The 23,727-nt window shown below is 41.7% G+C and overlaps 1 protein-coding gene across 1 annotated transcript in view; it reads right to left on the bottom strand.

Annotated features, from left to right (window-relative positions):
- TAPT1 (transmembrane anterior posterior transformation 1) overlaps positions 1-23,727 on the bottom strand; it is a 247,801-nt gene that overhangs the window by 33,380 nt on the left and 190,694 nt on the right. The window contains exon 12 of the mRNA XM_029590601.1: positions 19,979-20,055. Coding sequence (XP_029446461.1) covers positions 19,979-20,055 — 77 coding nt within the window. The remainder of the gene's footprint in view (positions 1-19,978; positions 20,056-23,727) is intronic.

The following is a 23,727-nucleotide window of genomic DNA, read 5'->3' as shown; positions in this document are numbered from 1 at the left end:
AAGTTCAATTTTGGTCTCATCACTCCAAATTATTTTGTTGCAGAAGTTTTGAGGCTTCTCCAGATATTATTTGGCATATTGTAAGCTGGCTGTTCTGTAGCATTGGTGCAGCAATGATTTTTTTTGGCAAGTCTACCATGTAGCCCATTTTTGTTAAAGTATCTCCTTATCATGCATGCTGAAACACCCACAGTACTTTGTTTCAGAGAAGCTTGTATTTCAGTAGAAGTTGCCGTAGGTTTTTATTTGCATCCAGACAAAATTTCCTGGCAATTGTGTCTGAAACCTTTCTTGGTCTACCTGACCATGACTTGGTATTAACAGAACCCATAATTTTCCACTTCTTGATCAGTTTGAACAGTACTGACTGGCATTTTCACATTTTTAGATATCTTTTTAATAACCTTTTCCTGATTTATAAAGTCAAACTACTTTTGCTAGCAGACCCTTTGACAATTCTTTTGCTGTCCTCATGCTTCAATAACCATGAAAGTGAGTGCAGCACTGGATGAAATGCAAAGGGTTTCTCAAGAGCTAAGAAACTCATTGACTATTTATATACAGATACTAATTACAATCAAACAAGGCATAGGTGTGGATACCTACCTTTCACTGCCATCTCAACCTGTGTGTGTCAACTTGAGTGTATATTATCAGCCCTAACATTCAAGGTTATGCAAATTTTGGAACAAGACCATTTTATTTTCTTTATTGCTAAGGTTTAATGCTCATGCTTTCTGTAACGTATAATAGTTTAATTTGAAACATTAAAAATAACAGATGTGCTTTGTCTGATCATTCATGTTTCTTAAAATGCTACACATCTTACAAATCCTGCCAGGGGTATGTAAACTTATGGAGTACAACTGCCTGAAGGGACTTTTCACCCTCATGCACATAGGATCTTGGAAAAAAGGTTGGCAATACAATGGATTAATGTGAAAAGCCAAAATCACTTTAAGAATAAAGTTCATGTGTGTGTATGTGGGTATCACCACTCTCTCATGGAAGAATTGCATGTATGGGAAGTAGGGAACCAATGCTTGGAATTCAATGACTCACCTTGCCAAGAAACAGAACTTTCCATGCTAAAAAAAAAACAAAACACAACCTTAAGGGAAGCAGATTCCAACAACTCAAATGGTGGCTTCATGAGCTAGGTGAGCACTACATTCACGTTCCATAATTTTTGGAGGCTTGACCTGCCATAGCTCCTTCACTAATTCTGACACCAAGGGATGTGTCGAGATGGGCACTATCATTAACAAGATAAGCTGCTATGGCACTGAGGATGTATCAAAGCCAGACTGCGAAAGAGAGAACAGGTAGATGAACAAATGCTGAGGCTCACAGGGGAATGGATTGATGGCATTCCAACATAATCACATGGTGAATCGCTTCCACTTGAAATTATAGTCCTGCCTGATAGATTGTTTTCTGGCTGAGACTATGACATCCTCAATTTCCCTGGGCAAGGAATGACTAGCAATTATTGCATGCTCAACCTCCAAGCTGACAGGTGACGGGACTAAAGGATGAGGTGAAAAAAGAATTCTGAACTGAGTCCGCTAAGCCGGTTCTGCCCCTAAAGGAATTGAGGGCCTGATGAACAGGTGTACAAGATATGGATACCACACCTGCCTGGGCCATGCTGGTGCGATGAGAATCAGCTGGATGAGCTTCTGGACTGTTTTGGCAATCAAGGGGATTGATGAAAAATTGTACATTAGATTTATTCTCCAATCAAACATAGGCACTTTGAGCTAATCTGGACTCACTACTGAGTAGAATCAAACAATTTCTCCAGCTTCCTGTTTTGAACGAAGGCGAACAGGTCCACTATCGATAGGCCCCATGAGTTGAACAGAGTGTCTGAGGTCGCCTGTTGAAGAGATCACTCGTGGGGACAGAACACCCAGCTGAGGCGATACGTGAGTAAGTTGGATAGTCCTGGAAGATAAGTGGCTAATTTAGCCTGCTTATCAACAGAAAATGAACCAATGGCACTGCAGGTTATCAGCAGGTTACAACTTGAAAGTATGTTTGGCACACCCTTGGTCAGCCACTAGATAGTTGTAGGTCCCTGCTTCGAACCCTTATATCTATGAGCCCTTCCACCCCTTTCTGCCCCTTCCAACCTGGTGGGTTTAGATTGGACACCTCATCCTATTTAGTGCAGACATTTTAGTAATTTGTAGAGTCATTTTGAGTTGACATCAGAGCAGTGAAGTTGCAGTTTTTTCCCATTCCTTGATTTGGCCTCCCAGCCTTATATCAACTTTATTTTTGAAGAGGTTCCTCTCTGTGCACACCCTGCCAGAGGGCTGTCCTATATTTAGTTGCAGAGAGATAGATTTTTGCCAGATTCCCCTTGGGACAAAAGGGCTCTCAACCCAGAGGCCTGGGGACCTGCAAGCCCATTCTACATCCTAGGTGAGGCAAGCACCAGTGACATATCCTTCTGTGTGAGATTTTTGATGGCCAAGATGTAGACTGACTTTTTTCAGAAGAGACTCCTATTTAAACCTTGTACCCTTTGGAGAAGACTCCCCCTGGACTCAAAGGACAAGGGCTAAAGAACTGTGAGCCTTGTCTACTCCCTAGATTGGGCAAGCAAGCACCAGTGATAGTGAAGCAGCAGTCACCAAAAAGGCAGATGCCGGTTTCATCACTACTCTGGAATTCACACCAGATTCATCGACTTCCTGAGAGAGAAGCAAGCAAGAGCAAGCCACCAGGGAGCAATAAGAAGCTGTCTGCAAATTCACTTCCATCGCTTCAAAGGCCTACTTAAGGATGGCCTCAATTGTTCTATCTTGTTCATCCTTCAATGCCGCGCCCCCATCTACAGGTATAGTCGTCCACTTGGTGACAGCACACACAAGCACATCCACTTTTAGAAAATGCAGTTGCTCTCTTGCAGCCGGATCCAGGAGGTACAGCCTTTCCAAGGTTCGTCCCCCTTTAAAATCAGCCTCTGGGGCACCTCATTCAAGATCAATCCATTCCTGAATAGCCTCCATAATAGGGAAGAAACATGAGGATTTACACAAAGAAATCAAAATGGGATCGATCTTTGGCTCAGACATGGAATCAGCCCCCGGTAACCCCAACATCTTCAAGGTCTGGGAAATCAGAGTTGGTAACATCTCTATGAAAGAAACACAACATAGTTCCATATGGCTCCAGCTGGGAGGCATTTCCTTATTCTCCAGGGAGTAAGAATCGGCTTCATCATCCATGCCATCTGGGTCAGGTCTAGATGCACTTCGATGCTTACCTGCAGGAATCTGCAGCAAGCAATCCTGAATTGTTAAGATTGACCGGGGTTAATGACTACGCTTGAAAAAAGCCCTTGAAAAAATTCCACCCAAGAAAAGGCAGAGGGGTCCATGCCCAAATCAGGGGGCACTGGTCCTGTACCACCTTCTCTTGCTAGAGAATCAGTTGGGGAAGCCCCAATTCCAGGCAAAACTGACAACTTTTTCTCCCTGCCAGTATCATGCTGGGAAGGACTGGGCTTAGCAAAATCAGATGGAGATAAGTGTCCCTGAGCCTACAAACAATGCTGACACAAGTTAAAGGGAACACCAGGCTGAGATGCCCAAATATGGCAAGCAGCGCAAAAGGTAAGGTGCTTAGGCTTCTTTGCTTTCAGTGCCATACTCATTTAACGCACACTCTAAACAGACATCTGAGAAGTGTGCGCCTAGCTATGCTCGCAATATGCGCTTGACAAAAAACAGGCACTCAAAAATTAGGCGCGCCCAATGTACTATTCAGATAAGTACCCCCACTTGAGTGCCTCTCTAGGTGCTCTGAAGCACACCATTGTGCATCCAACTAGGCACCCTTACGTGCACAACTGAGCACTTAGGGTGGAGTCCTTATGCGCCCAACTGAGGTCCCAGCTAGGCATGCAACTAGACTTACAGCTGGGCATGTAAGCATGAACCGATGCACCAGAAAAGGGCAGTCATGTGCAGAGAAAAGGCGTGCGAATGTTGCCATGGCCTACCATGTGATGAAAACCAAAGCCCGAGAGTGGGGCCTAGCCCAGAAGGCTGCTCAACCCACCAAGTTGCCTGAGTCTTCCAAGCTCCCCCGAGGCGGGAAAGGACGTCGGATTGGTGGGCCGAGCATGGTGACCAGAAGGAAGAGAAATCCCTAAAATCAACTCCCCCTCTATTTCATTTTTTTTTCCCAAATACTCTTTACCTGAGCTCAGCCCATCCCAGACGAGTACAGAGTCTCTCTCTGGCTGCAGGGGGAAGGGCATAAACCTTCGCTGCAGCGCTCAGCTTCCTGCACCCGCTTGCCCTCAGTAGGTTGTTTTTTTTTTGTTTGTTTGTTTTTTTTTAACAGCTAAGTCCACGCAGCAAAAACCAGCTACCGGACCAAGGCACTCATCTGAGGGAAGAATTTGAAGAAATCACTTCAGAAAACTTGACTGAGGGAGGGACCATATAGTATCACCACAGAAAAGCGGGGCAATAAACGTCTTTCTTCTTTTCTCCTTCTATAAAAAACGTTTAAGGCACTACTCAGTAGGGAGATGAAAGTCCACCATCTGCTGGAGACAGAGAATACTGGCCGGCTGATTTCTGTGCAGGGGTTTATATATATATTGTGATGTCAGCTTTGCTCCATCTCCATCTGCTGGTAGAGGTACAGAACCCACTGGCTCTGGATCCACTTATCCGAATAAGAAAGCTAATACTCCTCCCCGAGATCAGCCAGGTTGGTGCTGTAGGGTGGTGGTGACAGAGTACTGTTTTAAAAAGTCATAGGGATCTAGTGACCAGATGTTCTAGTAACAACTGTTATAGCATATATATATAATATATATATATATATATATATATATATATATATAAATGATCTGGAAAGGAATATGACAGGGGACAATGAAGAAAGGTGGATCTATATTCAGGCAACAATCAACAAGGACTGAATTACACAGTCTGAATAAATAGATAAGCATGGGTGTAGCTTGCTTATTGCGGTGGTTAATACCCCTAACTAAATTAAGCTATTTCATTTAGATGCAGTTCCAACACTGCTCTCTACATTAATGGTGGGGGTGGAAGGGAAATAGAATAAAAAAGGTTACTAAGAGCCAAGAGAAACAGATAAGTATATGAGAGAAAAAAAGTGCGAAAGCTTGCTGGGCAGACTGGATGGGCCGTTTGGTCTTCTTCTGCCTTCATTTCTATGTTTCTATATGTTTCTATGAGTGAGGTTATCAAATTTGCGGATGATACAAAATTATTCAGAGTAGTTAAATCACAAGCGGATTGTGATATATTACAGAAGGACCTTGCAAAACTGGAAGATTGGGCATCCAAATGGCAGATGAAATTTAATGTGGACAAGTGCAAGGTGTTGCATGTAGGGAAAAATAACCCTTGCTGTAGTTACATGATGATAGGTTCCATATTAGGAGCTACCACCCAGGAAAAAGATCTAGGCATCATAGTGGATAATACTTTAAAATCGTCGGCTCAGTGTGCTGCAGTCAAAAAAGCAAAAGGAATGTTAGGAATTATTAGGAAGGGAATGGTTAATAAAACGGAAAATGTCATAATGCCTCTATATCGCTCCATGGTGAGACCACACCTTGAATACTGTGTACAATTCTGGTCACCGCATCTCAAAAAAAGATATAGTTGCGATGGAGAAGGTACAGAGAAGGGCAACCAAAATGATAAAAGGGGTGGAACAACTCCCTTATGAAGAAAGGCTGAAGAGGTTAGGGCTATGCAGCTTGGAGAAGAGACGGCTGAAGAGGGATATGACAGAGGTCTTTAAGATTATGAGAGGTCTTGAATGAGTAGATGTGAATCAGTTATTTACACTTTCGGATAATAGAAGGACTAGAGGGCATTCCATGAAGTTAGCAAGTAGCACATTTAAAACAAATCGGAGAAAATTCTTTTTCACTCAATGCACAATTAAGTTCTGGAATTTGTTGCCAGAGGATGTGGTTAGTGCAGTTAGTATAGCTGGGTTCAAAAAAGGTTTGGATAAGTTCTTGGAGAAGAAGTCCATTAACTGCTATTAACCAAGTTTACTTAAGGAATAGCCACTGCTATTAATTGCATCAGTAGCATGGGATCTTCTTGGTGTTTGCGTAATTGCCAGGTTATTGTGGCCTGGTTTGGCCTTTGTTGGAAACAGGATACTGGGCTTGATGGACCCCTAGTCTGACCCAGCATGGCAATTTCTTATGTTCTTATCTACAACATTCATTATTTATTATTTATTTATAACTTTTTATACCGAAGTTCAAATAACAGAGTTAATTATCAATCCGGTTTACATTACAACCAAAAAACAGACAGTAACAAAAGTTGTCTTACATAGAACAAGGGAGGAGATAACTTGGGAGCAACTTAAGCAAGGGGAGATGTAAAGTGTCAACTGAAAGAACTGGAGGGAAGAAAGGTCATTACAGTTTTAATGGGGATCAGATGCAAAAAATAGCAAGCTAAGGCGGTGAAGAAGATGAACTTAGGAACCTAAGCTTGGGATGAGAAGTTCCGAGGGGTAGTAGTGCTACCCCTCGGAACAAGCCCAGAAAAAAAAAGCCCAGAAGAACAAGAAGATCGGTAACACCAATCTTCTTGTTCTTCTGGGCTTTTTACTTGTTAATAAATTCCTTGTTGTTACCGATCTTCTTGTTCTTCTTTTCCTTCACGTGACATTGCCATTAATTAGGGTTGATGCAATGTAGCAGGAATCCAGTATATTTGGATTGAACACTAAAATATTTGTAGTTTCTCTTTTTTTTTTTTAAAGTTGTAATTTTGTTTTTGACATAACTGCAAATTAGCTTGAGAAGAGGACTTCCTGTGACTTCCATCTAACTAGTTCAGGAAGACAAAACTATTTACAGTTGAAAGCTGACAGAGAATATCCAGCCTATGAGTCAGGCTGGCCCTATTTCCAGAAGGGTCCTGTACTGGTGTAGAAGGACTAATGGAAAGGAAATTAACAGGTAAAAAAAATCTCTCCTTCATTCTCATCCTGCTACACCAGTCTAGTCCTGTACAGGTAGGAACTACAAAAGCCCTGCCTATTCAGGCAGGTGGAAGAGAGGGCCACTCTGAGAACCCCAGTGCTATAGGCTGAATCTGCCCTGGCTAGAACATCCAATTGGTAATGCTTTACAAAGGTATACAAAGACCACCAAACCATTGCCCTACAGATGTCCACAGGCGATAGTGCCTGCATCTGCACTCAGGACACCGATGGTGCCCTTGTGGAGTGCACTCGCATCAAATCTGGGGAACATTTTCCTTTCAGCACCTAAGCTAAGACAATAGTCTCCTTTATCCAGAGTACCAAAGTGACTTTGGAGACCGCTTTCCCCTTACACAGTTCCCCAAACAGCACAAATAACCTATCGTAATCTCTAGATACCTCAACAGCAAACACCGAACACCCAAACACTGAAGGGATAGTTATTAGACTCCACATTCATCTCGGGAAAAAGCTGGGAGAGATACAGTCTGATTGATATGAAAAACGAAGTTACCCTTTGGGAGAAAGGATAGAATTGGTTGGAATGTGACCACATCCGCAGAAATGATCAAAAAATGGTCCCGGCAGGACAAAGCCTGAAATTCTAAAATTTGCCTAGCAAATTTCTTAGTCACCTTTAAGGAAAGATCCTTCAAGGTCGCTTGCCTCAAAGAGTCGAAAGGGAAACCTGTGAGGGCCCGCAACACCAAGTTAAGGACCTAAGAAGGAACAGGCAGCCGAAAGGGAGGTCATAATCTCTTGACCCTCTTAAGAAACCGAGAAACATCTGGGTGAGCCACTATAGAAAGGCCAGCTAGTCTTCCTCGGTAACAAGAAATACTAGCCACATGAACCTTCAGGGAATTCAAGGAAAGTCCCTTATCTAGCTCTCCTTGCAGAAAAGCTAAGATGTAGGGAATTATTGCCCTCCAGGGAGATTCCGTCCTAGTCTCACAAAAAAAGCCTCAAACAGATGCCAAACATGGATATAAACCAAAGTGGTAAATGTTTTAAGCACTTTTAAATGCACTGCAGCAGAATATCCCCTTGTCTGCATGTCTTCCTGTGAGAGGCAGCTACAAGCTAAGTGAAACTGCTTATTTATAATATCTGGGCTAAATATATCCCTTGTCTATATTTTGTGCTATTGTGGGGGTGGGTTCTTTTATTTGTGAACAAAAGTTCGAAAGTGTGTATTGGGGCTGGAAAAAAAAAAAGAAAAAGTCCCATAAGTTTTATCATCAGTGTCTAGAGGGAGGGGCCTTTTTTTTTTTTTTTTTTTAAAGAATTCATTATCCTAGAGACCAGTATTTTATAGCAGAAATTAGGCATTGTCTGGAGGTCTTCCTGTGAGAGGCAGCTACATGCTATGTGAAATTTTTTTCCCTGCAAGTAATCTCAACTAATACTAATACTTTGAGTTTTATTTCAAATACCTATTAAAAATCTTTTGCTACAGCCTAAATTTTACCATACCTTATTCATAAGATTTTCAGGAATTAGTGAACATTTAACAAAATGTCTTTCATTCAATGCAACAATTGTGGTGCTTATGTCTCAAGGCCTATCATTTGGAGAATCAAAGTTTGTCCCTTTTGCCTTCAGCTGAGTGCAATGAAAATGGAGCTGACTCATCTAAGGGAAGAATTGTCCCTTTATAGAACCATCCATTATCTCTCGCCCATCTCCCACAGGGCTTTCAGAAACCCAGAAAAAATGGTTTACAGTGGGCTCTAGTAGAATGAGACATGTGACAAATACTCAATTGTCCCAACTTTGCAGCATTCTGTACATCAACCTTCACTCCCACAGAGATGTCAGACATCCAGGATTCAAAAACCCAGGAACTGGATAGCAGTGGGCTCTGGCAGAATAAGGCCTGTGATTAAGAGACACCTACTCTCCTCCCCACTGTTACCCCTACATAATGTCTTTTCTGTACAGGAAAATGAAGAAACCTCTTCAATTGAATTTGAAGTGATGTCTGAAAGAAAAGACACCCAATGCACCCAGAAGCCTTTCAAAGGGATCAAATGTAAAAAAACAAACTGATTCTGCTGGGAGATTTAATCAGAGGAACCAATTTGGGAGTGCATTTTGATGGTGAGAACAGGATCCTCAGCTAGTAGAAATGCAAACTAGATAATCAGTCATTAAAGAAGAAAGTAGGAATTTTGGCAATGTTACCTATCTGGAGACCAATGACCTCAATAGAAATGGTATCCATGAACTACAGAAAGATTTCCAAAATCTAAGAAAGAAGACACATGACAAAGACTATTGCCTTTTCTGAAATATTACTTGTTCATGGAAAAGAAAAAGAAAGGCTATGCCATATAGATAATTTCAATTCCTGGCTCAAAAACTGATATACAGAAAAAGGTTTTGGATATATTAGAGGCTGGGGTTATGTATGGAACAGTAAAAGGCTATATGGTAAGAATGGCATACATTTGCCTGTAGCAGGAAGGAGGGAAACTAAATGAGAAATTCAGATCATATGTTATCAGACATTTAAACGAAAGAATGGGGGTGGCAGAAGATGGCCAATGAAACTAGCATGTCATCGCCAAGCAATATAGGAAGTGTGAGGAGAAAATAAAATTAATTAGCTAACAAAATCAGCCAGCTCAAAAAATGCAGAAAAGGTGACTAGGAAGTGCAACAAATCAAGGGAGAAAAATTGGAAAGCTATGACCACAAATGCTCGTAGTTTTGACAATATAATCCCAGACCTACAGGCCCTAATGGTGAAGGCGGACTTGGACATCGTTGCTGTAACGGAGACATCATTCACAAATTCTCATGACTGGGATACGGCCATACTGGATTATATCTTAAGGAAGGACAGAGAGGACAGAAAAGAGGGAGGAATAGTTTTTTATGTCAAACACACTATCCAAGCAAATGAACTGCAAGAAACGTGGGGCATGGAAGAAGCATTATGAGCCGTCTTTATTAAAAAAAAAAAAGATTATGGTGCATCCATTTTTACTGGAGTGGTCTACAGGCCTCTGACTCAAACAGAAGAACTAGACAGAGATCTGGTCGAAGACAGCCAAAAGGGTGGGAAAGAAGGGAGAAGTGTTGCATGCTGAAGATATTCATCTGCCGGATGAAGACTGGAGAATCCCTTCTAGAGAATCTACCAGAAGTGGAGATAAAATGGATGCCCTGCAAGGGGCTCTGTTCAAACAAATGGTAATGGAACCCACGAGGGAGGGAGTTATACTCTATCTAGAGCTCACTAATGGGGATGATGTCTCCCACTTCCTGTATTGCCCACCTGAGCACCAGTGATCAAACAGTATGGTTTGATATCACAAATAGGATACAGAGAGGTCACATAAAGACCCGAGTTTTGAACTTCAAAAATATGGACTTTGTTGAAATGGGAATGTACCTGGAGGCAGAACTAAAAGGACTGGGAGAAAATGAGACAGGTGGTGAAGATGAAAACAGTGAGAGGGACATGGGATAAACACTGTGGATATCTAAAGGCTAGAGAATAGAAATGAAGAAAAGAGTGCATGGGGGTAATTTGCTGATGCAGCTTTTACTACCCTTAACCAATAAGCCCGATACTTCTGATGAAACTCCAACATTGCAAGAGTAAAGGGAAACTTGATTCAAACAGCAACCAACGAGGGTCTTGACTTTTATGGTCTGGGAAACTGCTAAGGGGGTAACCTGCACAGTACAGCAGATACTAGCATAAGCTTGCTGGGCAGACTGGATGAATCATTTGGTCATTTTCTGCCATTATTTCTATGTTTCTATGTGCAAACTGCGTGGCTCAAGAGCCAGGTCACAACGTGGAACCAGATCGTCCATGACAACAGAACCCTGAGTCAGCAGTCTCAGCGACACTGGAAAACAGGCAAGGAATGGTCCACCTGAAGATTCATCAGGTCCGTGTACCAGGATCTGCGTGGCCAATCCGGAGCAATCATTGCACTCCACCTCTATATGCTGAAGCACTCTTCCTATGAGGGCCCATGGGGGAAAGATATGAAGAAATTCTCCCATTGGCCAAGGCTGCACTATTGCATTGATCCTCAAGGATCATAGTTCTTATCATTGGCTGAAAAACTGACACTTTCTTGTTCCGTTGATTTGCCATTAAATCCATTTGCAGGTAGTCCCACCACCAGCTGACCATCTGGAAGGCCTCCTGACTCAGCTCCCACTCCCTGGGATTTGGAAGGGTTCTGCTGGGGAAATCCGCTTGCACCTTTTCCTGCCCAGCAATGACAGCCACTGATGGCACCTGGAGTTGTTCCTATACCCATGGAAAGAGCAGCATCATCTCTCCCCCCCCCCCCTCCAAGCTCTGAGTTCTGCCCTGTCAATTGACATAAGCCACTGCTGTTGCGTTGTCTGAGAAGACCCGAACAGTCATCTCCTGAAGTAAGGGGAGGAAACACAACAAAGTGAATCAGATAGACCAAGTCTCCAGTGAATTGATGGACCAATTCTTCCTGAGTTCATCACCCCTGCACCACTGATTCTGGAAATGAGCTCTCCCAACTAAAGAAACTCACATCCATTGTCAACATAGAAATATAGAAATAATGGCAGCAAAGGACCAAATGATTCACCCAGTGTGCTCAGCAAGCGTATGCCAGCATCTGCTGTACTATGCAGGTTACCCCCATGCTTTTCAGTTTACCAGACCGTAAAAGTCAGGATCGTTGGATGCTGTGTGAATCCAATTTCCTTTTACTGTTGCCGTGAAAGCAGAGAGCAATGTTGGAGTTGCATCAAAAGTATCAAGCTTCGTGATTAAGGATAGCAAGCTCCACATTAGCTAATTACCCCATGTTTATTTGTTCCCCAACCATAAAAGTCGGGGCCCTTGTTGGTTGCTGTCTGAATCTAATTCCCCTTTTCTCACTGCCATTGAAGTAGAGAGCAATGATGGAGTTACATTAACAATACCAAAGCTTATTTGTTAAGGGTAGCAACTGCCACACCAGCAAGTTACCCTCCAGTACCCCCCCCCCCCCCCCTCAATGCACTCTTCTTTATTTCCAACCTCTAGCCTTTAGGAATCCAATGTTTATCCCATGCCCCTTTGAATTCCTTGACTGTTTTAGTTTTCACCACCTCTTCCGGAAGGGCATTCCAGGCATTCACCACCCTCTCCATGAAGAAATATTTCCTGACATTGGTTCCAAGTCATCCTCCCTGGAGTTTCATTTCATGACCCCTAGTTTTATTGATTTCTTTCCAATGGAAAAGGTTTGATGATTGTGCATCATTAAAACATTTCAGATAACTGAACATCTGTATCATATCTCCCCTGCACGTCCTTTCTTCCAGGGTGTACATATTCACATCCTTCAGCCTCTCCTCATAAGTCTTCTAATGCTGACCCCCTCACCATTTTGGTTGCTCTTCTTTCGACTGCTTCTATCTGGACTTTATCCTTTTTAAGATATGGGAACCAGTACCGAATGCAGTACTCCAGGTGAGGCCTCACCAAGGACTTGTACAAGGGCATTATCACCTCTTTTTTCTTACTGATTATTCCTCCCTATGCATCCCAGCATTCTTCTGACTTTAGCTATTGCCTTGTCACATTGCTTCACCATTCAGAACCCAGGATGGTGTAATCACTGACCCCTCTCATCAGATTTAGGGGATTCAGCCACCAGTGAAGTGACTGGCAAGTGGACAGACTCAAGGAAAGTCTCATCTCATACTTCTGGGTCTGCAGAGACCAGTCACCTTATAGAAGCTCTAGCCAAAGGGCCAAATCCAGAGTCTCCGCCATCAATTCCAGGACCAGCAAATAATCCCAAACAATGAGGGAGATATCTGCAGCAGTCTCTGCACCTGCATCACCTCCTTGCTCACCCTTTCATTCGTAAGGGAAACTTGACCGCTCAAGTATTGAAGTGCGTTCCTAAGTATCCAGAGACTTTGTGGCCTCAGGTTTGCTTTTCCCAAAATTGACTACCCAGCCCAAGTCTTCTAGGAGGTAGATCATCTGACCGAACCCGTGACACGTCTCCTTAAGAGACTCTGCCTGGATTAACCAGTCATCCAGATACAGATGGACCATAATTCCTTCGTGTCTGAAAGCTTCCACCACCATGACCATCACCTTGGTAAATACATAGGGAGCAGTTGCCAGCCCAAATGGCAGCACATGGAAATGAAAATGCTTCCACAGCACACAGAACTGCAAGTACCTCTGATCCTGCACTTGTATTGGAATATGCAGATAGGCCTTGGCCAAGTCGAGAGAGCAAGATACTTCCCCTGCTGTACTGCAAGAGAACAGAGTGCTTTTCCATAAGAAAGTGGGTCACTTGCAGACTGCAGTTCATCCCCTTGAGATCTAGGATAGGACAGAAAGACCCATCTTTCATGGGTACCATGAAGTAGATGAAGTATCAGCCTTGACCCTGCTTGGCTATAAGGACAAGGACAAGAAACAACTGTAGCTTCAATAGAGTCTCCCGCTGTTTGGACAGAAAGAAAGGAGGGGAGACCATGAATACACAGTGAATGGGATGCTGCAGATCCAGAGTGTATTCATACCTGGATAATCTCTAATATCCACTGGTCTGAAATAATGTGGGACCATTCTCTGTAGAGCCCCTGCAATTGACCATCTAAGGGGGTTAAGAGCAAGTGTGGGTTGAGGCGAATCTTCCTGCCATGGAAGAGGCTCCTTATTTGGCTCTCGGCTTACTGAAGCCAAGAAAGGACTGACCCCTGCCAAACTGCAACAGAGAGGGCCACTGACTGAGAAGAGCTACGGAGCAAATCATAAGGCACATTGGCTAAAAAGACTCCATTCTAGCCTCCTCCTCACTCTCCGGGAGCTGCTGGAGAAGCACGCGCACCACCAGAGCAGTACAAACAGAATTCTGGACTGCTATAGCTGAGGAGATGAACAAATTCTTCAGTAGAGGTTCCATCTTTCGATCCCCTTAAACAAAGTAACTCCTTTCACAGAAAAAGTGGTATGCCGTGTCATCGCCATGACCAGAGTGTCCATTGTTGGAAGAAAGTCTGCATCGTAGCCAGTGGAAAGGGATACACCTTTAGCAGCAGTTTCACATCCTGTAGTGCCAACTCCAGGTACTCCCATTCTGCAAGCATCATTTCTTCCACCTCAGGAAGCAAGGGAAAAGGTTCTAGTAAATTTACATTTCCCTTAATGATGGGATCTCATACTGGAGTCTCCAGGGGCTTTACTTCATCCATGAGAAGACATGCGATAGCTGCTCAAATCCGCAATCTCATCCTTTTGGAAGAGACAAATGACGGAGACTTCCTCGGGACCCGGGGGACCTTTCCCTCTTCCAGGAAGGCCAAACTCTCCACATCTCTATGGTCCTCTGACCCCTCCCAAGAGGGACCTGGCACTTTAATTGCCCTCCCCCCCCCCCCCCCCCGTGTCCTCTTCAGCAAGACCTGCGGGGATAATGTGGGTGGAAAAACACATGGGAGTCTTCCTCCCTCTACCATCAAGCTCTCCCCCTAGATTTCTAAAGTCATAGATGGCCTGATGTAGGAACCGGAAGAACTCCGTAAAAATTTTTCATGATCTCCCGACAGAGAGGTCTGCGACATGACCACTGGCAAATACGCAGGGACTAAGATAAGGGGCAATTCAGCACTCCCAGCTGCCTCCAAAGATTCCCCTGCCTCAAAGTCTTTCATGCCAGAATTTCCTCCAAGATGGCCACAGCAGAATGTGCCAGCTAATGGCCATGTGTCTGCTTCCCCTAATGCTGCTGGTAACTGACGCACCCCTCTGGGGTAGACAAATGAGCATCCCATAGTGCTAAGCCCAAATAGAGCATGCCCCCAGGAGCACCCCGATTTGAAAACAGGCCAAATAAAGTGGTCCTTTTTCTGTGTCAATGCAGCACATCCTGCAGGCCTCACAATGGCATGTGAGGTCAGGTATGTTCATGCTGCAATCACTGCTCAGAGGAACCACCAGTGCCCCCCAGCCCCAAAGCCAACAGTGCCGACTGCACACAAACTCACCAGCAAGTTTTCCCGATACTGTTCTGTCCTGCCAATGCCGCCTCTACCAATGCTGTTTGCCTTTCAGTTTCTGCTTTTTTTTTTCTTTTTAAGTGCATTTTACTGCTAGTGGAAGAAGTATGGGGCGGGAGGAAGAGAGTCACAGCCCAAACTATCCTTTTAGAAATAAATTATTATTTTTTTTTTTTTTAATTTTCAGCCCCCCATCTGAGCTCAACCAAAGTCCCGTCTGGGATAGGGCGCTGCCAAAGATGGGCTTGCAGTGCTGGCTGTAGCCATTGGCCCATCCCCGCATCTGATCCTGGGATGCAACATCGTCCTGCTGCACTACCTGTCCTATCATCTGCTAGAGGCAGAAAATACTGAATTCCTGCTATGTTGCACCACCCTCTAAGTAGTGGCCATGATGTCACATGAAGGAAAACTGTATTGTCTGCCTCCATCTGCTGGTAGGGGGAAACAACCAACCTGTATGGGACAGGACTGGACTGGTGTAACAGGATGAATGGAAGAGCAGTTTTAGTCCAGGGGATGTGTTTATGTACTTGGGAGACAAGCAGGAGGATTTATTTCAAATAAAGAATAATTCTTAAACTTTTTAAAGTTCTACGTAATGTTGAACTCTTCCTTGCTCAGAATGACAGGGTTGTTAAAAATGGAGACTTCCTTTGTTGCCATACTTGCAAGAGATTTGAGAGCTCTTTGTCTTTCACCTGTAATGTGCGTCCAATAAATTGAGCAGGAAGGAAATGGCAGTATTTCAGGCAGGTGTATTAGTCTCAAAAGGTGCTAGAATGAGAAAAAGTGTGCCTCCTGTTCTCACCCACTCAGAGAGCAAGGCTTCCCACTGCGGTTCAGGACTCCAAAAAGGGGGGTCCATAAAACCTTCAACTGGGGTCACAAGTGCTTTAAATGCCAGCATTCTTCAGATACCAGAAGCATTAATACTGACATCAGCATGGGGCAAATACTCGCAGGCCCTGCAGCTGCCCTATGCTCAAATGAATTTTTGTAATAGGAAGCCCTGCATGACAAGGCCTGTGAGCTTGCACTGGCACAGTACCTGTGCTTTCATTACTAAGATTGCTTTTTCCTGAAGATCACTTTTGGGCTTGGGACCAGGCATGAGGGGAGTGGAGGATGGAGCGTGCACCTGCCAGTGGAGATTGACGCTGCTCCCCTCCTCATCTACCTAACCCAAGAGAAAATGTTGCCCTGTCATCTGTCCACCCTTTCTTCCCACCAGTTATCATCCATCTTTGGCCCAAAGGCCAAAAGAAACATTGCTGCTGACCCAGGCTTGGGGCTTGTTTGGGGGGGGAGCTGTTTGAAGGGAGGGATCAAATGTAGGAGGGGTTGGATTAGCTAGAGAGGGATTGTCTGTGAAGGGCTAAAAAGAGAACAGAAGAATAACTGGAGGAAGTAAGGAAGGAGTTGAGGGCTGAGGGGGGATCAGCCGGAGAGGGGATGTTAGAAGGGGTGGAGGTTGAGCATCAGGAGGGAATACGGGATGAGGTAAGAGGGAAGGTATGACAGAGAATCAGTTGGTGGTTATAAGGGGCTTGAGCATGAAATAGAATCAGCTGAGAAATGTGAAAAAGGCTGAAGGAGTATGAGAGGATGGGCTGGGGAGGTGATAGCAAAAGAGGGAATGTAAGAGGGGATTAGATAGAGGGGCAGAAATTGAGAGAGAGGGTCCGCTTAGGAGAGGAGATCAAGAGAGGATGCCCTCTGGAGTGGCTGGAAGTTAAGGAAGAGCGCAAAGCTGAAAGAAAGGATCAACTGGAGAGTGTAGAGGTTGAGAGATCAGATGGAGTATGGGAAGGGTGAGTCTGGAGCGATTATTGGAGGGGACTGCATACCTGCTAATTTGCTTTGGTCTTCCTCCGAGGTCATGTAAATTTTTAAATGATAAAATGTGGTCATATTGGCTGAAAGTTTGGGAAAACTTGATCTAGGATATACCTGATTTTTTAAAGATATGGAAGTCAGGAGAGAGAGACGTTCAATGTTCTGACTATAGGCCATCAAAGTATTCATAACTCAGGAAAAAAACTGTAATCCTAATAAGAGTTTTGCAGTATAATCCTGCCTTATGCTCGGACTACATGGATAAAGACACTTCTTTTCTTAAACTGGCTTCATCTGAGGTGAAGGAATAATGTACAATAGATAATATATATCCAAGAGCCCTTAGAATGTGTGTGTGTGTGTTTGGTTTTTTTTTTAAACACAGATAATAGCTTGGAGAAGGACCTGTGTATATTTTCACTTCTCCCAGGAATCACATGCAGTCTGATGTCTATGTCCTAACTCTTCTGGGACTAGCTTTAAAGCTGATTAAGAAACCTGCATGAAAGTCTTATAGGTTCACAAACTTAAGATATTTCTTTTAAAATCCAACTGTCTTATTGCTGTCCTCCCATATACTTTATACTAATTATTTCTGTAATTATAAATAATGGCAATGTTTATGTTATCAGTATTTAGTGCCAAATTACTCAATTTTGTTTTGGCTGTCTTCACTGAATGGCCTGAGGTTGACCATGACAATACAATTTTTCTGAGTCTGTTCTTTTTAATTATTCACCATCTATTCTCCTGAAATTTGTCAAAGATCATGGGGGTTTGCAGAGGAGATCTAAGCTACCAAAACTACCTTCCTTTCTTGAAAATTATAGTTTACTGTTGTGCACACGAAGCATTCCATGTGCTGCTTAACCTTCTGCACAACAGACACATTCAGTTTCCATTTGCTGGCTTTGCTTCATACTATACATGCAAGTTATACAATACAACAGCACATTTAACAGCAGAATCACACTTTAACGTGCACTCCACTGTCCCAGGCTGAACACTGAAATGAGGCGATAACATACTGAACTGCTTACTTTGAATATGAAGCCTTTTATTTCTTAGGATGAACTAATTATTGATTAAAATATGTCATGATATCTCTAAACAACAGGGATGTGAATCGTGTGCCCGATCGTCTTAACGATCAAATTCGTCTGGCAGGAGAAGAAAATCGTGATTGGCACAATTTTTTCAGTAAAAAATCGGTTTTTCTGATTAGTGCGCACTAACAGGAAGTTAGTGCGCACTAACAGAAAATGATACAATTTGACACTTTTCAGGTCAGTTAAGGTCAGTTTAGGAATGAATATGTATTCCTATTGGCTGCCCTCTTATTTTTTGATGTTACCAAGGTTCCCACTGACGTGATGGTTTAATATATGGGGGATGGGAAATGGAAACGGTTGGTAGCTTGACGAAAAAAGTAATGTGATCAGTCAATGTGACTAGAACTTGTTTGTTTATTATTTTTGTTACCAGGCACTGGCACGAGAAATGCTAGTGCATGTTTTGAATTTGCCAATCCCTGTGCATTTTAGAAAGGTGGTCCTGGAATTATTATACACACTTCGAATATATGTATATGGTAATTGTTGGTAAGTGTATTTCTGAAGTGGCCAGTAAGTTTACTTTCCCTCCTACTTTTACTCACCAGCTAAGCTTTATAAGAAGGGCTTCTCTGCTTGTGTGTTGCTTTTGTTTGGTGTGAGGAGAGGAGAAACATCAGCTCTTTATTCAATCTACTAGATCTATTTTATCAACCTACTCAATTTTTTTTATTGATTTATTATATCAGTGAATTAACTTGGGAGTGTTGTGATCTTCCTGCACGCAGTGCCCTATCCCTGATACCGGGGGTGTTGTGATCTTCTACCTTGCAGTGCCCTATCCCTGATACCGGGAGTGTTGTGATCTTCCTCTCTGCACTGCCCTGTGCAGGATCTCGAGAGCTGTGATCTTCTACCTTGCAGTGCCCTATCCCTGATACCGGGAGTGTTGTGATCTTCCTCTGCACTGCCCTGTGCAGGATCTTGAGAGCTGAGATCTTCTACCTTGCAGTGCCCTATCCCTGATACCGGAAGTGTTGTGATATTCCTGCACGCAGTGCCCTATCCCTGATACCGGGAGTGTTGTGATCTTCCTGCACACAGTGCCCTATCCCGGTATCAGGGATAGGGCACTGTGTGCAGGAAGATCACAACACCCCCGGTATCAGGGATAGGGCACTGCGTGCAGGAAGATCACAACACCCCTGGTATCAGGGATAAGGCACTGTGTGCAGGAAGATCACAACACTCCTGGTATCAGGGATAGGGCACTATGTGCAGGAGGATCACAACACTCCCAAGTTAATTCACCGATATAATAAATCAATAAAAAAATTGAGTAGGTTGATAAAATAGATCTAGTAGATTGAATAAAGAACTGATGTTTCTCCTCACACCAAACAAAAGCAACACACAAGCAGAGAAGCCCTTCTTATAAAGCTTAGCTGGTGAGTAAAAGTAGGAGGGAAAGTAAACGTACTGGCCACTTCAGAAATACACTTACCAACAATTACCATATACATATATTCGAAGTGTGTATAATAATTCCAGGACCACCTTTCTAAAATGCACAGGGATTGGCAAATTCAAAACATGCACTAGCATTTCACGTGCCAGTGCCTGGTAACAAAAATAATAAACAAGTTCTAGTCACATTGACTGATCACATTACTTTTTTCGTCAAGCTACCAACCGTTTCCATTTCCCATCCCCCATATATTAAACCATCACATCAGTGGGAACCTTGGTAACATCAAAAAATAAGAGGGCAGCCGATAGGAATACATATTCATTCCTAAACTGACCTTAACTGACCTGAAAAGTGTCAAATTGTATCATTTTCTGTTAGTGCTAACTCCCGTTAGTGCGCACTAACCAAAAAAACGATTTTTCACAATAAATCAGGGGAATTTCTATTGTATCGCACTCTTTACCGATTAATGACGATTTAAAAAATATCGGACGATAATTTAAATCGTTAAAAAACGATTCACATCCCTACTAAACAACTGTTTCTCTGGTGTGGACCTTACCCAAAATAGAAGAGCAGGACACAAGTATAAGCCAAGACTCCTTGCACTTTTATCGAGCTTGTTACAACTCTGATGAGCTAGTGAAAATAAAAATTGTAAGAAAATATTTAAATGGAATATTCAACACTTTTTTAAAATTAAAGATCTACATTAATGCTTCTAAAGTAGCATGCAGTCAATAGTTACTACAGACCCTTAATAAACAAACAGTCTAAATACTCAAGAACTGTGGGTCAGTTCACGTACCAAACTAAAGAAATATAAATGAAGTCATAATACATTTTCGAGATGTGTAAGTATGACAGCTTGCATTTGTTTCTCCCTTAACAGGAAAAATTGTGAAAAATTCCTTACACCATTACACTTGTAAACAAATCATAAAAAAAGGCAACACTTGTTGGAGCTTTGCAGGAATAAAATAAATAGATATCAGTGATTCTGTTCGACCCTCAGAAGACTGCATGAAAGGGCATGCATACTCAAAAACAGAACAGTTAAAGCAGGCAGCTAAACTAGCAAACATTTATGGTCATCATATAGTTAGGATATGTAGAAAATACATAAAAAGGTGTGCCCCACAGACTGAATATATATATATATATATATATATATATATACACACACACACACATATTCTGGGTGCATCCTGTAAACAATTCCAAAAGCTGAGTATTTTGAACATTTAAGAAGTGTACATGTTCTGTAAATGTAAGATCATGTAACCTTCAGTATGCTATCCCACTTACAAACTAAAGATTTTCTAAAAGTTTGTAACAAAATGTAACTCTAGCTTTAGTATAAATTATAAAGAAAGAAAATATGAATATTTTCTTAAAATCATTTGTACCAGATGCACTAATTGCCAGACTTCACTGAGAAAGCTATTGTGTACTCAAAAATATACGTTATGGCAGTATAACCATATTCATGAATGAAATGGATATCAAACTAGGTTTTGTGTTTCATATTTAAATTGGAAAATGAAGTTCATGTTTTTTGGAAGGCAGGCAACATTTATAATATCTGGTGAAAAGTTCCAGAGCAGAAAAATACTGTCTCAAAAAGATATTTTTTCACCATAGTTTACCACGTTTCTGACTTCCTTGATCCTTTAAATAATGATTTAAGTGACAATTTCTGCAGATTAATTTGGATTCTTTGCACACTGTGGTATCTTATAAGAATACAACAAAAAGAGGGAAAAAAATACCTTAAAAAAAACAACAAAAAAAAAGGATGGGCTATCATTAAAACATGTGTATATGTAAAACAAATCAATTCTCCAAACCAATTCTTTATGGTATCTTAAAAGATAAATTGCTGCATAATCTAGAACTAATAGGTTTAAATATGCAGATGTATGGCAACAGTTTTAATCATGACACTGTTTTACATTTCTTTATTTTCTAGAACCTTTATTACAAGTCAATGAAAAAAACAAATTGCTGAAATAATAAAACGATTGTACAGCTAGACTACTTGGAAGCGTCTAACTGGAGGAGAAGATAACATGGCTATTAATCAAGCTTTTAAGTTGGATTTTTCCATGGTTCGATGAAATGCTGATGATTTTTAATATCCTTGCAATAGAAGTAGAGGTACTACAGCAAAAAAAACATATAAAGCTTTGTATTGTTGATGTTTCTTTCTGAAGTTATTTGTGGGGAGTTTTTTTTGATGGGGGGAGTTTTGCTTTTTTTGTTAGACTGGATACTCACATTTTCTTACATAAGAATTCCTCCTGAGGCAGTCTGACAAGGTGAAATATGGCACGTGTCAAGAAGTGATAAACATGGAGTTGTTATGGACGTCGGCTAGTAGATATTTGCAGACACCTGCAGGTTTTTTGGATAAGTATTGGTTATATTATTTCAGCAATTGTTTCAGTTTGCTTTAATTGCTTGGAAACATAAGTTCCAACATTTCACTTTGAGGGGCTATTTTGATTATTTATTTATTTATTTAAGGTTTTTTTATACCGGCATTCATGAACTCGTTCACATGTCGGTTTACAGAAAACAGGGGTGCGGATAATAACTTTTCCGCGGATTATGACTTTTCACAAGTAATCTTTGTGAATGTTGCCCTTGTCTGAAGATCTATATTGGTCAAACAAAACGACTGGCTAAAACACAAATTATTCAAAATAAAAGCTGCATTCAAACTCTTAAGCTTGAGGCTGCATTAGTAAAATATTGGGTGGCTTGTCAGTAATTCTGTGGATCACATGAGGTTTTCTGTCTTTCAGTAGGTTTTGCTACCTTGTGGCGGGGGGGGGGGGGGGGGGGGGGGGGTGACGGGTGTAATATATCTTTCCAGTTCTGTCAAACAATTTTTATTTGCTCTGGAATACAGTTACACCTATTGGACTGATTCTAGCTACTGAATGGGAATTATTTTTATGATGTATTCAGTTTCATTCTTTTTTTTTGTATTCCCGGGTTGAGATTGTTGGTACACAAAGTTTTACTGTTTTTTGATTTTTAAGAAGGGTTCCCCTATATTTAAAGCTTCCTGTTAGCCTCGTTTGGGACCACGCAGCAGTGTTACACAGGCTGCAGTCTAATCAGTGTATGCTAATTCAGTAGCAGGAGGCTTTTTTGTTTAAAACTATCTTAAGAGAAGTTTTTTCCCCATGTTGTGCTGGAAATTTTCTTTTAATAAGTCATTTCTTTTTCAGAAGATTTGGTAATCATGTTGGATTAACACCTCAACTGACAGCAGTTCATGTTCATTGGTACTGATATACGGAGTCAAATTTTTATAAGATTGTTTTTTCACTAATGTATGGAACGTGAAGCTGTATTATGCTGCAATATGTTCTAAGAGAATTTGCGAAAATCTTTACAATGTAAGCTTGTTTTATACTTCTGCAGCCATAATTCTGAAGTAAGTTTCATCCCTCTGAAGAAGCCAATCTGGCAAAATGGAAGCCTTTGTTGTGGTAATGAGGGCTTGAATTAATAACGTTTCCAAGTTTGAAATTGTTTCTCACTTCACAGTGTGGTGTTTCTTTAGCCAGCAATGATTGGAATCAGCTGAGATGCTTGAATGGCTATTGCATATTTTGTTATAAACTGGATTTTTTCACCTAAAACATTTTGGTTTTGGATTAAAAAAGATAAAAACTGTATATAATCAGCAGTTTATTACCATTTATTATATTTTTGCTATTTTATATTATATCTATATTTACATACACACACACACACACACTAGTAAACAGAAAACTTGCAGCTTCCCAAGACCTGATTCCCACAAAGGAAACCTTTATTACATATTTTAAGCCATTATTTTAAATACTTTAAAAAGGTATGTTTTTGCCAGTAATTATTTCAAACAAACTAACCTATATGATACAACTATATGAGATGGCGTGTGTAAAGGGTTTATGAACTAACTTTTCATCCCTTAAGTATTTAAAATAATGAATTAAATATATAATAAAGGGGTTTTTATTTTCTCTTTTTTATACAAGTAAATATCTCGATAGAGAGAACGACAGACACACACATATACTGCTCTGCCTTAGATGGGTTCCAATGTCGACTTCCCATGGGAGAGGGGGGCTCTCTAGCTGTATTCTTGCAGCTGGAGAACCATTGTTCAGCTCGGCTTTCCTCCCTCTGCTTTCACTAGTCCTCCATAATTAGGTCAGCATCTGATTCCAGTATCTTGTGACTTTCTTCTCTGTTGTTTCCCTGGACTCTCTGGGAGATATTTTCCTCTTCCCTAACTCTCTCCATTCT

The sequence above is a fragment of the Rhinatrema bivittatum genome, chromosome 1 (genome assembly GCF_901001135.1).
Source record: "Rhinatrema bivittatum chromosome 1, aRhiBiv1.1, whole genome shotgun sequence".
Classification (NCBI taxonomy): Eukaryota; Metazoa; Chordata; class Amphibia; order Gymnophiona; family Rhinatrematidae; genus Rhinatrema; species Rhinatrema bivittatum.
This window is presented reverse-complemented; position numbering and strand designations above follow the sequence as displayed.